Source organism: Bombyx mori, chromosome 22 (genome assembly GCF_030269925.1).
Source record: "Bombyx mori chromosome 22, ASM3026992v2".
NCBI classification, from domain to species: Eukaryota; Metazoa; Arthropoda; class Insecta; order Lepidoptera; family Bombycidae; genus Bombyx; species Bombyx mori.
In genome coordinates, this window is record NC_085128.1 from 8,173,776 (window position 1) to 8,188,723 (window position 14,948).

General features: G+C 37.4%; 2 protein-coding genes across 3 annotated transcripts in view; one reads left to right on the forward strand and one right to left on the reverse strand.

Annotated features, from left to right (window-relative positions):
• LOC101740156 (synapsin) overlaps window positions 1-5,695 on the forward strand; it is a 93,392-nt gene extending 87,697 nt beyond the window's left edge. The window contains exon 15 of the mRNA XM_062675091.1: window positions 2,717-5,695. Within this exon, the coding sequence (XP_062531075.1) occupies window positions 2,717-2,940 (224 nt within the window). The 3' untranslated portion in view covers window positions 2,941-5,695. The remainder of the gene's footprint in view (window positions 1-2,716) is intronic.
• On the reverse strand, window positions 5,675-12,361 carry LOC101736203 (piercer of microtubule wall 1 protein). 2 transcript variants are annotated; one of them, XM_004931856.4, is made up of 3 exons: window positions 11,965-12,356; window positions 9,630-9,716; window positions 5,675-5,946 (listed from the first exon to the last, which is right to left on the reverse strand). In XM_004931856.4, exons 1-3 carry the CDS (start codon window positions 12,140-12,142, stop codon window positions 5,822-5,824), a joined length of 390 nt encoding a protein of 129 aa, XP_004931913.1. In that variant the 5' UTR covers window positions 12,143-12,356; the 3' UTR covers window positions 5,675-5,821. The 2 variants fall into 2 exon arrangements, with proteins under 2 accessions (XP_004931913.1, XP_012550750.1); XM_012695296.4 differs by lacking the exon at window positions 5,675-5,946 and adding an exon at window positions 8,146-8,795 and having other exon boundaries at window positions 11,965-12,361.
• Between the last annotated feature and the right edge of the window lie 2,587 nt (window positions 12,362-14,948).

The window sequence follows — 14,948 nt, forward strand, 5'->3', positions numbered from 1 at the left end:
ATACGTATACAATTACTTGTATCTACCTGTTACTGACTAATGCATCAACGCAGAGTTCGAACCTACAAACTTGAAATTTTCGCAGTTGATGCCTATTAGGCATTAACTAATAATAGATTTTTGAACATTTCACTCAGGCGCAAAATTAAGGATGAACGTTTGTGTGGAATTGCGTCATTTTAAAAGTGAGAAGCACAATAGTCAAAGTGAAATAAACGCACAGATCGCCATTTTTCATAATTTATATTTAGTTAAAAAATTCGTAATTTTCGAAAGAATTAACATGATATATGTACAATGACTTCTTATATAAATGTAGGGATACAAATACTATACCTAAATAATAATCAAAAGTACTTTCGGCATTATTCTCGCTAGGTTCGCTAGTATTATTATATATTTATTTTAATATGTATAATAATTCCTATGACAAACGAGTCGCAATCAATATGGCACTTCCTGTTTTCCTAACACTAATCGAGTGCAGCTTAGCGCAGATTTTTTTTTTTTTTTTCCTACCTAAGCTGATAGCCCTAGCGGCTATGTCAGCGTAACCCTAACTTTAGTAGGTGAGCTCACGGGGCTCAAACCTGACGATGTTGCTAACACGAACCCTAGCAAGAGCCGTGCTTCGCAGAATCTACCACCGGATCGGAAACGCGACCCACTGAGAAGATCCGGCGAGAAACTCAGTGGGCTGTGTCTGAGAGTTAATTTACTCGTCGAGCCCTTCGTCGCAAGCGATGGGTTCGACGAGAACGGTGACCGGTGCTTGAAGTACCTAAAAGCACCGTTAGTGGATCGGGAGGATCCGAGATGACGTGTTTTGGGCGACGTCGACTGCTTTCCATTCTGTCCGCAGGATCGGGAATGTAGTTACCGGTGGCCACGATGAGAGGGTTCTCGTGTCGTGCCGCTTTATCGAAGTGGCGCATGGACGCCGACTGAAGATACTTACTGATGGACTCTAAGTCCAGGTCGTCATGGAGGTCGACGTTCCTGACGAACCACGGGGCTCCGACGGCTATCCTGCAAAAACGGGATTGGATTATTTGAAATGATTTTAAGTGTATGCGGGCCGCGTGAGCGAACACTACACTTGCATAGGTCATGACGGGGCGTATGCAAGTTTTGTAGAGCGTCACCTTATTTCTAAGGGACATTTTACTTCGCCTACATATCATCGGGTAGAGACGTCCTAGAATGAAGGCGGCACGGTCGCGTACCGTCTTAATGTGGGGGCGGAATGTCATCCTACTGTCGAGGGTGACGCCTAAATATTTGACCTTCGGGGCCCACGGTATGGGCTGGTCGAACATCGTGATTGGGCGAACGGCGGGGGCGGAGGTGTTGACGCGCCTAGTCGGGAGAGGGATGCTCAGCGTGGTGTTCGGAGGGCGACCCCTTTTGAAGAGCACCGCTGTGCTTTTCGTGGGGTTGATGTCGATGCGCCACTTCCGGAACCACTGTCCCATGGTGGTAGCTGCGGTCTGAAGTCGTTGATGAAGTAACGCCTTCTTCCTACACGAGTAGTAGATGGCGGTGTCATCGGCGAAGAGCGCCAGATGGGTCTCCGGAGACCGGGGTATATCATTGATATACAAACTAAATAGTAACGGGGAGAGGGCGGAGCCTTGCGGGACTCCGGCTGTGACGTGACGGGGCCGGGAACGCGTCCCCTCGACTCGATATCGGAACGAACGGTTCGACAAGTAGTCTCGTATGATGAGCACGAGTCTGTCTGGCACTCCCATGTTATACAGTTTGTATATCAAACCGTTGTGCCAGACTTTGTCGAACGCCTTCGCTATATCGAAGAAGAGGGCTCCTGTCGGAATGGGTTTCCGCCTGTTCAGCCCTAGTAAGATGTGCTCCGTGAGGCGGTGCACTTGATGGACGCACGAGTGTCTAATCAAATCAAATCAAAAAATGTGGGGCGGTAACTCGCGGTTTCGTTCTTCGGTTTGCCCGGCTTGTGTATGCCGATAACGTCCGCTTCTTTCCACGCCGCGGGAAAGATGCAGTTCGTCATAGCAGCATTTAATATGGTGGCCAACATCGTTATCAGTTGGGCTGGTAACAATTTAAGCGCGCGGTTGCGGATGCCGTCGGAGCCGGGAGCTTTCCGTGGTTGTAGGCTATCGATCGCCTCCTTAACCTCGGAAGTGGTAATGGGGGGTAGCGCAGAAAAAAAACGCTGTTTAGGTATATATTTTACGTCTATAGCTACGAACGTGCTTATCCAGTTATATTTGACTATAACGTGTATTTGACTTTCAAATATTAGGATATTTTAGTCGTTCCATTTGAAATCCACGCTAGCCTTCGATCATAGCTTATAATAATATTATTATTATTGATAACTGACCAACAAAATCCTAAGCATCCTGTGATACAGTTACAACAAACCTTATCAATAACCTTAACCAACTTAATTTAATATGAATAACCGTAACTCTTACTGTAGACTACAATCAACCATTCTGTGATATGAGCCCATTCGCGAGTAGAACTTAGTTGTCGTTTGAGCCCCGTGAGCTCACCTACTAGTTAAGGTTACGCTGAAATAGCCTCTCAAGGCTCTCAGCTTAGATACAACATTGGGACCGTGGGTCTACCGAGCATATCACCCGCTTGGTGGAAGATCTTTCCTTTCGTCATTCCCACGGTATGTTAATCACCGTGAATAAAGATAAGATTTTCATTTTTGTTTCAGCATCTCAATCGTCGACGGTGTCATCTGCGTCGGCAGCTCCGAGCTCAGGTCCGGCGGGCGGCGTGACTGGAGCCGGGTCTGTGGGTCCGGCGGCTCCGGCTCCGACGTCCGGCCGCGGTGGGTTCGCACGCCAGGGCTCGCTTAGCGCCGCGCTCACTGAAGACGCCGAAGACACCATGAAGAACTTACGGAAAACTTTCGCTGGAATCTTCGGTGACATGTAACGTGTCACTTAATCTCATTTCGTTTTCTCGCATTAAAACTGTATAATCTTAAAACTTACAAATTTTACAGATGAGTGTTTTAAACTTTTAACATATGATATTTTTAATATTAATCATCTTTGCAACATTAATTTTTTATTTTTTACCAGTTACATTATCTGTCTTTTAAAGTAAGAAAAAATTATGTATTAATTTTGTTAATAGTAATAGTCAAAACATAGGTAAACTAAAAAAAAACTCAAATTAAACTACGCTCTTTTGACAGTATTTATGAGAAAAATACTGGTGATACCAAATGATTCCGCATATTAGCTCAATTTCGAATATTTTTGGAAATTGAACACTTTTAATGCGAAAAGACGATTTGACCGTTTCGACAATATACGTTATTATCGTTTTTTTTTTTTTTGATTACGCAAAAATTTTTTTAAAGAGAGACATGACACTAAATGAAGACTTTGACGATCGTAATATCTGACTTTACTGTTAACTTGAATGCATTTGAAGGCTGTCCTTCTAAATTCATGGAGGTGGTATGCCCGACATCCAGTTGGCATGCTCACGTTACACAGTTTTTAAAATAGTTCTATAATGTACGTTAAGATTTTTTTACAGTTAGTTTAATATTAATAATTAATATTAAAAAAAAAAAATGAATCAACTAAGCTGCATTGTGATCGAGCCCGTTTGGTACAAACGTTACGTCGCTAGTAGCAGCGTACGTAGTAGCTATTTGTCGAATTATGACTATTTCTGGCTTCCTCCTTCACTAACGCTACTCTTACTGTAGATGATGCTAATCGTGAACTTGAATTTACTTAAAATGTTGAAAGGAATGTAGATTTTGCGAAGGAACCCGACGAGTTAGAACCCCCATTATTTCAATCAATATTAGATTCAAAAGAAAACGAAGCTCTTTCTTGTCCCGATAGACACAATCTGCAAATATGGTAACTAAAGTACTGGAAATAATTACATGATTTTTATTTACATTGTTTTTCTACGTCTCTTTTAAATTTAATATGTAATAAGTTAAATAATGACTTTTTTTTTGAAAAGAAAAAACGGATGAGGAGTAGGAACGGGCGAGCAATGCCATCGAAGACAATATTGTTAAACGCAAGAATTGATCAACATTTTAAATAATAATACTATATCTAATAACTTAATAGTTGTAGCTCCTAGATTAAGAATCTTGTTACTGCCTATTTATGCTTAATGTACAACTTACATCACTACAAAAACAATTGTCATGCAGCGTGACAACGCTCTGCTTTTATTACTTATAGTAAATCGTTTTAATTATAATTTCCTATAAATTTTAAAGTACCTCATAGAAAAAATCATAATTATAACTCATTTTATAGTTAATTTGCTGTATTAATGCTGAATAAATGTTGGTGTATTGTATTGTATTGTATTGTGCTTACGAAATCGTATGAAGTTTACAAATTTAAAATAATATGGTTCAATAACTGACATTTACTTATATCGGTACTGTTATATAAATACCAAACTATATCTATCTAATCTATATCTCATATTTATGGAAACTACGATAATCGATCATTCACTTATTCTTGTAGTTTACTCGTTTTATCTTAACATCTAAATAACAATCTAATAATCCTAATTATATTTAAACTGATTATTATACAATATTTATTAATCAACTTGATATATATTAGATTTTACAACGAAAATAATATAATTAATAAAAATATAAGATAATATAAATAATATAATTAATACATAGCCTGTTGACACTGTGACCGAAGGAAACATTGATCTCATTAGTTTTGTGGTTACATTAAAGAATTAGTTAATTTTACATTATAGAAATAATGGTTATACAATTTTACATATTCAACCCAACCCCCTACACCTGGCGTACATATTATTGATACATTGACGCAATACATATTATTCGTATGTATTAATAAACTAAGACTTATTTTTATAGTGTTGCACTTGTAGTTAGTTTACGTCACATAACTCATGTAGCGTTGTTAGCCACGAATGTAGGCATTTGTTATTAAGTATATATATATAAAATATATCTATAATACGCGATATATTGAAGTAATAAATTGAAATGCTCTTCGATTCGTAGCAAATTTTTGTTGAATTTATATACATACATATATATATACGCTTACAGCGACAAGCAATATCTAACACATATAATTTATTAATACCTTAAACTTATGTTCAATACCTTAGACGGTTCGTAGTTTGTTGATTGTTAAATATTTATACATTCGAATAAAATATAAACGCTATTGTTGTTGTTGGTAACAAGTTATACAATATATGAATACTCGATTTCGTCCCGGAGGTAATCTTTGAAGGATGTATTGCGATAAAAAATCCAAGGCAGGTAGGTTCACGTACGTAAATCCATGGTACACGACGCGACGGCTCGTGAGCAAAACAAAGGGAACGTGAACTCCCCTTGGACTCTTATATCGGCTTAATCTTCTAGAGGTAATTTATAAGCATGGCGTGCCACGACCCACAACAGAATTCGTGATGTGAGATTTTCAACCTTCATAAACTTTATTGACGGGGGAAATATCAAGAGTCTCGTAAACGCTTCGGCAATACGAATCATAAATTTATTTTCGGTAAAACGATTGTCCGTTGTGGCACCCGCATGTTATCCGGATCGAATATGTTAATGGAATTTGAATGCATGTTAATCTATCTGTATTGTACGAATAGTTAATAAACATTTTGGTAAATCAATACCGAACGAATATTGTTTTATTTAATTAATAATCTCCTATATAAAAACAAAATATAATTATAGAAAACGGTACACAGATTATTGGTCGAATCGATTTGAATATTGGATAGCGTTTTAATTTGAAGACCTTTCTCAAGGATACGAAGCGGGATCCATGCCGGTGTTGAGGCTGTAGTTGCGGTACATGCCGGCGGCAGCAAGACGGTTTGTGAACCTCTGACCAGCGGGAAAAAATACAGAAGACACCGAATGTATACCTGAAATATTTAGTAAAAATGAAACTCGTAAATACACGAGAACGTTAGATTTTCATTTCCTCTATATTAACTCATACACTTAAAACAAAAAAAAATATTATATATTTGAAAAATAATAGATTTCAAAACGAACTATTTAAAAATATATATTAAAAAACACAATTCAATTGTATATTTATGTTTCAAAGGTATATTAAGTATGTTTTATATGCTTTTAAATTGTTTATTCTTATTTATATGTAAAGAAGCAAAGTTATTATTATATCACATTATGTATTTGTGTATATATATATCACTGGATTGGTACACCGTGCGTAATTATTTTCCAAATGATTCTTGTCCACCTGAAGGTTGTCAGGAAGAGATCGCTCTTATCGATAAGACCGTCAATTGTACTTTTTTTTGTATTTAATGTATCGCAGTGTTTTTTTTTTTGTACAATAAATAATACTTTTTCTTTCTCACACACATACATCTATATATATAAAAATGAATTGCTGTTCGTTAGTCTCGCTAAAACTCAAGAACGGCTAGACCGATTTGGCTAATTTTGGTCTTGAATGATTTGTGGAAGTCCAGAGATGGTTTAAAAGGTAAATAAATATGAAAATGATCGGAATTAAATAAAAATAACAATTGTCTTTTTCCTTTGATTTGTCCCCCGTAGGACGGATTCCTTTCGTTTGTTTTAAGTTTATTTTATACAAAATTTTAGGTCTTTTGTTTATCGATTGAGGCACTACGAAGTCTGCCGGGTCAGCTAGTCAACTATAAAAATTACAGCCGTAGCTTTTCATCATATCTCTCAATCGTTATCAGTCATTTGCAATTAAAAAGATAAAATATAATCTCAGATCAATATAAATGAAAGGTGAATTTGAGGAACGATACTTCGATAAGACTATGCGTCATGATAATCGCCTTATCGTTGCCGCCGCTGACTACTCCTCGAATCCTGATCACACAGGAGCCAGTCACCGTCGACACCCTAGACACGTCCTTACGGATCCATCAGATCCAATAACCTTTGCATTAGATGCCTTCAGCTCTAACACTAGGAGCAGACTTAGAGACCCCGGTAACCGTACTCGTGGAACTCAACAAAGAGTTCGACATGCAACCTAACCCATGCATTAGCTCACTGAGTTTCTCGCCGGATCTTCTCAGCGGGTTGCGATTCCTATCCGGTAGTAGATTAATTCGCGAAGAAGCTCCTCTTCGTCGATGACACGGCTATCTAATACTCGTGTAGGTAAGTCGCTATTGTGGACTCCGAGCCCACATTAAAACGGTACGCGACCGTGCCGCCGTTATATTAGGAGGTACCTATCCCATGATTCGTAAGCGAAGTAAATTTTCTCTTCGTAATAAGGTAACACTTTACAAAACTTGCATACGCCCCGTCATGACCTATGCATGTGTAGTGTTCGCTGACGCGGCCCGCACTAACTTGAAACCCCTTCAAGTCATTCAATCCCGTTTTTGCAGAATAGTCATCGGAGCACCATGGTTCCTAAGAAACGTGAATCCCCATTATGACCTGGAGCTTGACTCAATCAGTAAATATTTACATTCGGCATCATTGCGCCACTTTGAGAAGGCGACACGACACGAAAACCATCTTGACGTGGTCGCCGGGAATTACATACCCGATCCTGTAGACCAAATGCTAAACAGTCGACGTCGCCCTAATCATGTCATTACGGATCCTCCTGATCCTTTAACGGTGCTTTTAAGTACCTCAAGCACCGGTCACCGTATTCACCGAGCCCGTCGCTTGCGACGAAGGGTTCGTCGAGTAAATTAACCTATAGACACAATGAGTTATCGCCGGATCTTCTCAGTGGGTCGCGTTTCCGATCCGGTGCTAGATTCTGCACTGCTCTTTCTAGGGCCAGTGTCAGCAACGCATCCGGTTTAAGCCCCGTGAGCTCACCTACACGTCAAGGCGAAGCTGAAGTAGCCTCTCAAGGCTATCAGAATAGGTAGGAGAACAAAAAAGCTGATCTTGAGCTGTTAGGTCTCCTTTGGGGGCGCTCGGGCATCTGATAGCAAATCCCAACCCTCTTGGCTGAGCCTTTGCTCGCCCACCTGAAACTGGAAACTGGAAAGGCCTCCAGGCCCCAGTAATCCTTCAATCATAAAAAAATATTTTTCCTATAATTTATTATCTAAATAGTTTCAGTAAAACAAAATTGATTGAGCTACCATAAATTTTACGCTTTATTCACAATAAAAACAGTAACTTAACATTAATTAATCTTAATTAAAGGGCAATATTCCATTAATTTTTGTTCTATCTCTACTCAATTAAAAACTAAAACAAAATAAACTACCTTAATAGTGCTCAATTAAAACAAATTGTATATAAATTAATTACATTCTCTGAGTATATATAATAAAAGTTCTGCTATGATGACAGAAATAATATATGTTTGAAAACAAACTAAAGTTTCTTAACTGTAAATGTGTAAACATAATACTATGATTTGAAATCTTCTGAAGGCAACGAAGATCGTAGTCAAATTTTTTTCCAATAAATTTTACGTTTCAGTTGTATGAATCTCTTCCCCGAAAGCAAATTCAAACATTTCAAACCTTCGTCTACTATATACTATATATGAACTTAAATCTAAAGTTAACGATAAAGAAATAATATTTAACAAAGTGCCTTAAAGTAGATGCCACACGCGCGAATTCTTTACTGATTAAAAAAAAACCTTATTATTTCAATGAAAACTGATCGAGTACAGTATTCAAGGAATAATTACGATACATTCCGGATTGAGCCAAATGGTTCGAAAACTGTTGGTTCTTCGGGAAATACACTGTCGGAACGGAATGCCAACCTAAAATAATTGTAAAAATTAAACGGCTATGAAAAAAAGAAATTAAAAAACGCCATTCACACTTATTATCAGTTTAAGTTCATTTCATGACCCTCAATTCATTACTTATCATTAGATATTGTTAATTACTCCAATATCATTATTTATTTTAAAACAACAGGTTCTTACCTATTGTTTGCGGTTCGCCCGGTGTATTGATATCGAGTTATATGATAATGCCGGGATTCAAATCCTGTGACGGGCACCAATTTACCTAAGTAAATCCGGACTATACGTGCTTTCGAAAAGCAAACTCCACGGTGTATGGAATAAAGTCGTGTAATAAAAATCAAACCCGCAAACTTACTAAATTTGGCAGAGAGCAGATTGTGAGCGAGAGCTCATTGAGTGAGAACGGCTGGGCATCGTTATCCTGTCTTTGTTTGTTACGAACAAGCGATGTGTTCCAGTTTGAAGGGTGGACAGTCTTCATACATTACGATTGTACCGGTCAGCGAATTAACCCACAGACACAGCCCACTGAGTTTCTCGCTGGATCTTCTCAGTGGGTCGCGTTTCCGATCCGGTGGTAGATTCTGCGAAGCACTGCTCTTGCTAGGATCAGTGTTGGCAACTCTCCGGTTTGAGCCCCGTGAGCTCACCTATAAACGTTAGGGCGAAGCTGAAATAGCCTCTCAAGGCTATCAGCAGAGGTAGGAAAAAAAAACGATTGAGACTATGACTTTAACACAAGGTGGATTGTGTTAACCAGCTGTGGTGCTTACGAAAATCGCATACCACATTCTTGTAAACATCAATTTATATCGATTAAAATTGTCACTATTCGAACAATACCTGGTGGATACCATCCGTATTCGCTTGCCGAAGTTCTGTAGAACGGATGCTCCTTACTCACTTGACAGCCATAACCATTGAACCAGTCTAAAACAGAAATATAATTTAGCGGAATCTGCGTCACGGTCAAGTTTAAAAATTTGTACGAAAATCATTAAATTCTATCAAGTGATCAAAATATATTTAAGAGATATTATAAAGAAACAAACTTTTACCCGCAACTTAGTCCGCATGAAATAGTTACTTTGGGATAACGCTAAATTTTACCCGCGACTTCATTTACGTAGAAGGTGAAACTATTTTTGAATACTAGAATGCTAAAGAGCTACTTAAGGTACCAAAATCACGCTTTTTAACCGACTTCAAAAGAAGAGGCTATCAATTCGACCACCATTTTTTATCTATGTATGTTCACCGATTTCTCGAGAATGTTTGAACCGATTCTGATCTTTCTTTTTTTTTGTTCGATAGGGTAGACTTCCCGAATGGTCCTGTAATCATCAGGATCAGGATCTGATGATGGGATTCTGGAGAAATCGAGAAAAATCTACAATTTTCAAAGCCTATCTTGAAGTAATTTGGGTGTTTCTTATTATTCTTCTTATTCTGTGCCGCAGTGCACCGGCCAGCCGGCGCCTTGTACATCATTATTACGCGCTTGATCATTATTTTGCTGCGATGTTATTTTAAAACTGCGATATCTTCTAAGATACTCAGTGAAATCAAAAGATGTAAAGAGTTTCTTTTAAATTAAATACTTGTAATGAATAACATATTTATTTGGATAAGGATTAATATCATTTTTATAAAAACACCTTCACAAATAATGTTTTATTTTAGAATAAATTTGATTAGCATAAAAAAGGTTATAATAGTGAACCAACCTTAAAATATAGACAGATGCTGTTGCGGACAATTTTTTAGAACTTTTAAAACGGAACAATTCTGTCATACATTATTTTAGCGAATCTTTACCGTTTCCGCAACGTACGCAGCGCAATCTCCCAAAAGGAAAAAAAACGATTTTGAATTCTTTATTAGTGCTATATACAAAAGATTCTTTATTAGTACTCCGTTCGTATTGATCTTAGCGCCATGTTATATATAGCCTATAGCTTTCCTCAATAAATGGACTATCTAACACTTAATGAATTTTTCAAATCCGACCACTAGTAGTTCCTGAGATTAGCGCGTTCAACCAAACAAACAAACTCTTCAGCTTTTTAATATTAGTATAGATTTACGCTTATTAATTATTAGAGCCGTAACAGCCTTCGGAAAATAGTTTTTTATTTAAAGACTTTCTTTCAACTTAGATATTCAGGTAAATGTTTCAAGTAATTATTAAACAACGTTCTTTTTCGGTGTTTTTTCGTATCTCGATGTATTTTGTGTTATCGATTTTTCGCGCCCGCATGTTCTGGTGCCAAGATCAATGACATCGTTTTCATAATTAAAACTACTTTTACAGCGTCTTTTACTGTCATTAAATTAATTCCGATGTTTCGAATACAGTTTCCGTGATCCACGTGAACACGATATGTGACCGCGATAACTGTAACGTATTGTAAACTGAAGAAAATGCTATTGTTTTTATATTTTGTTGGATGTTACAAAATTAAGTAAGGTCTTTTTTTCTATTTAAATATATAAATATAGCCAATCGTTTGTTCAAAGCCAAACAAATATAATTAGTCCTTTTCAACTTGTTTTCAACTTTAAGTACAAAGAGAATCTGACGATAAAGTCTTTGTTCCAATAATTTAATGTGTTTGAGGTGACCTTTGAATGTTCTTCAAACGCTGAATTTTGTTTAAAACTTTTATTAAATTAGATAACTGAATTTAGTAAATTTAAAATTGGATATTAAAAACGTAATAAGCCATACTTTTCATTCACAAAGACTAGGTTTTTTTTATTGCCCTTGTAGGCAGACGAGCATACGGCCCACCTGATGGTGAGTGGTTACCGTCGCCCATGGACTTCAGCAATGCCAGGGGCAGAGCCAAGCCGCTGCCTGTCCGCTAAACCGCTACCGGTCAGTGACATACCCTTGATCTTATTCGTAACGAAATTGACTTGCTCTTTTGGAGCCCTTAATTGGAATTATTATTATTTTTAGAGGTTTTACGCTTAAAGTCAACGTAATTCAGTAAAGCTACTATTATATCGACACATGGAAGGAATAACTTGTAACTCATATTTAGCTAAAACTGAGTTACAATGTTATTCCTTCCACCTGTCGATATATCCTTTTCAAGTTATTGTTATTTTATTTAATTATCTCACTTTGTATACGATTCGCGTTTCTTAAATATATATATTATAAACTTACGTGGATGCTCGAATCTCTTCGGCAGATTACACGTGATAAACAGGTCTGATGTTTTAAGATCGGGTTTTTTAATTTCTTCTTGTAATTTTGAGCGGTTCACACAGGTCGCCGAACAAAACCCTGGTTGCATTTCTTGTGCTCCGTTGACTGTATTATTTATTTCTTGATTTCCACTCATTTTAGTTGAACGTACCGCTAACAATGTGAGACAACAAATATTTCACCAAAGTTCCAATAAATGAACAGAAGAAGAGCCAAAAATTAAATAAAAATGTTAATTCCTGTAATGTGCCTAATGTAAAACTAAAAGGTTGTAGAAAATATGTTCTTGGCTCTATCTAAAAAGATTTGACTTTGTTTGTTTCCTTGGAAACTGAAATGAGTCGTAGATAATATCGATAATAAACAGTGAAACACACCTACGACCTACTTTTCGCTTGTAAATGATTAAAGAGACCAAAAACAATAACTGAAAGATATTTTTTTAAACCCTAAACGAAAATCTATACGATCTAAGCTTCTGTAGACTTGGTTATGTCACTAGTTTCGTTGCTAAAATTAAGTTCAGATTTTTAGGAAACCAATGCTTTCTTGGAAATGTAGAGTTTATTTTAAAAAAATTTACTCATTATTTTTGTACAAATTTTTGTACGATTTGTGACAACACACATAAGACAAATTTGAGTGAAATTTGAAATTTTTTTATCAAAATTTGATTTTTATATAGCCTCTCAAATTTATTTCGTGTATAAGCCTAGAGATTTTGGACTAAGCAACTTTAATAGTTGAGGGTAAGAGGATAAAGTTTCGAAATCTATACAAAAAGTCTTCGGCAGTGAACCAGTTATGGCTGATTGATGTTATGTATCGACTCAGAGTCAATCGTTATGCTCAAATCGCAGTGTAAAAAAGCTATGCCATTAATATTCAGAAATGAATTTCAGCTAAATTTATTAATAATCTTAAATCTGCATGTAATAACTGACAGTTGTAATTTTAAGACTTATTTAATTAACAGCCGTATCGTATTTAAATAGAGTTTTAGGTGTTAAGTTAAAATTTCGGTAGGTAGAGGTAGTAAGATGAAGTGATATAAAGAGAAAAAAACATATATTGGCTTCTCAATAGTAACCATCATCTTCTTCTCAATCAATTATCTTCAAAATAGAAAATATTCACTTTGTATTATCAACTATAATCTTCGAGCATTACGAATAAGTCTCCACTTAGCTATCTAGAGAAAAATATGGAGAGTAGGATACTAAATTCGATAGTATTGCTCAGTAAGCATTGCTAAGGTCTAAGAATGTTGGTTAGTACAGATATTGACCGTTTTCAATGCCCGTAAAACTGAACAAAAAAGGTTTTGAATCAATTTTCAGTATGATGTTTCATTTTGCCAATATTTCGCTATCGGTAGTGGGCTTTGTAAAACTAGTATATTTACCGCAAACAAGGTGCTTAAATAATATGGGTTGAGTTTCGTAAAACTAGTATCTTTACGGCAAACGAAGTGTTCAAATACTAAGGGTTTGCACACTTTAAATTTTTTTCGGCATTGATGTGCAGATGAACTGTAAATACACTATGAACCTAAGTTAGAAGTACAAGCACATTTGTAGGCAAATATGCTACTTATGGCAATTTCCAGAATGGTATACAAAGTAAGGTGAAATCTACAGTAGTTAAGTTCTGTAGTTCATATTAAAATAACCTTATTACGTACGCAATAAATATTTTTTTTAAACCATACCTACCTAAACTATACCTAGCTTAACATATCTGTCGTAAAAAAATTATATAACATGTTTGTGACTTTTTTGCATATTAAATAAATTTAATTTGAGAATGGAGCGGAAATATGGTCGATGGTGAACATGACACACGACCAGGTTAAGATCTTGTGTCTCAAGACGGATTGCGACCAAGGGTTAGTCGTTGAACAAGGTTTGCTGCAAATTGATTCGTTACGGTGATGTAAAGTCGTAGCAGCTCACAGAGCACCCTTTATCCATACTGGATCAGAATAAGGAAGCTAGTTAGATTTTAAAGGAAGGAAGTTAGATTTTAAAAGAAGATGTACTACTATTACCGGTGGATGGTGGGGGTATTAAATTACATGGGAAATGCTCTAAGGAATTGTTTTACGATCACAATTACCGCCACCGGAGCCGAGTTCATACATACCACCTGGAACCGCTGCGTTCATCGACAGTGCATTTCCAGAGATCTTTTCTGCGATATACCATCCGAATCTGGAATTAACCCTCCTCCACGGTGTTTTCCGTTAAGACATGCCCTTCTTCAAACGAAGCTTCCGGAGTACTCAGTGGTAGGCTGCGACTTGGCTGTGCTCCTGGCATTACTGAATTCCATGAGCCACGGTAACCAATTATCATCAGGTGGGCCATATGCTCGTCTGGCCATAAGGGTAATTAGGACTCTGCGACCTGAAATATCATTTTTATTTATTTATTTTTTATTGCTTAGGTGTGTGGACGAGCTCACAGCCCACCTGGTGTTAAGTGGTCACTGGAGCCCATAGACGTCTACAACGTAAATGCGCCACACACCTTGAGATACAGTTCTAAGTTCTCAGTATAGTCACAACGGCTGCCCCACCCTTCAAACCGAAACGCATTACTGCTTCACGGAAGAAATAAGCGGGGCGGTGATACCTTTTTTTTTTATGATTGAAGGATTAATGGTGGCCCGGAGGCCTTTCCAGTTTCACCAGGACAGGTGGGCGAGCAAAGGCTCAGCCAGGAGGGGTGGGATTTGCTAACAGCTACCCGAGCGCCTCCGAAGGAGACCTAACAGCTCAAGAGCAGCTGCTTCGCGAATGAATCTACTACCGGATCGGAATCGCGACCCGCTGAGAAGATCCGGCGAGAAACTCAGCGAGCTGATTCATGGGTTAGGTTGCACGGCGAACTCTTTGTCGAGTTCGACGAGTACGGTTACCAGGCTTCCCCTCTGAAATA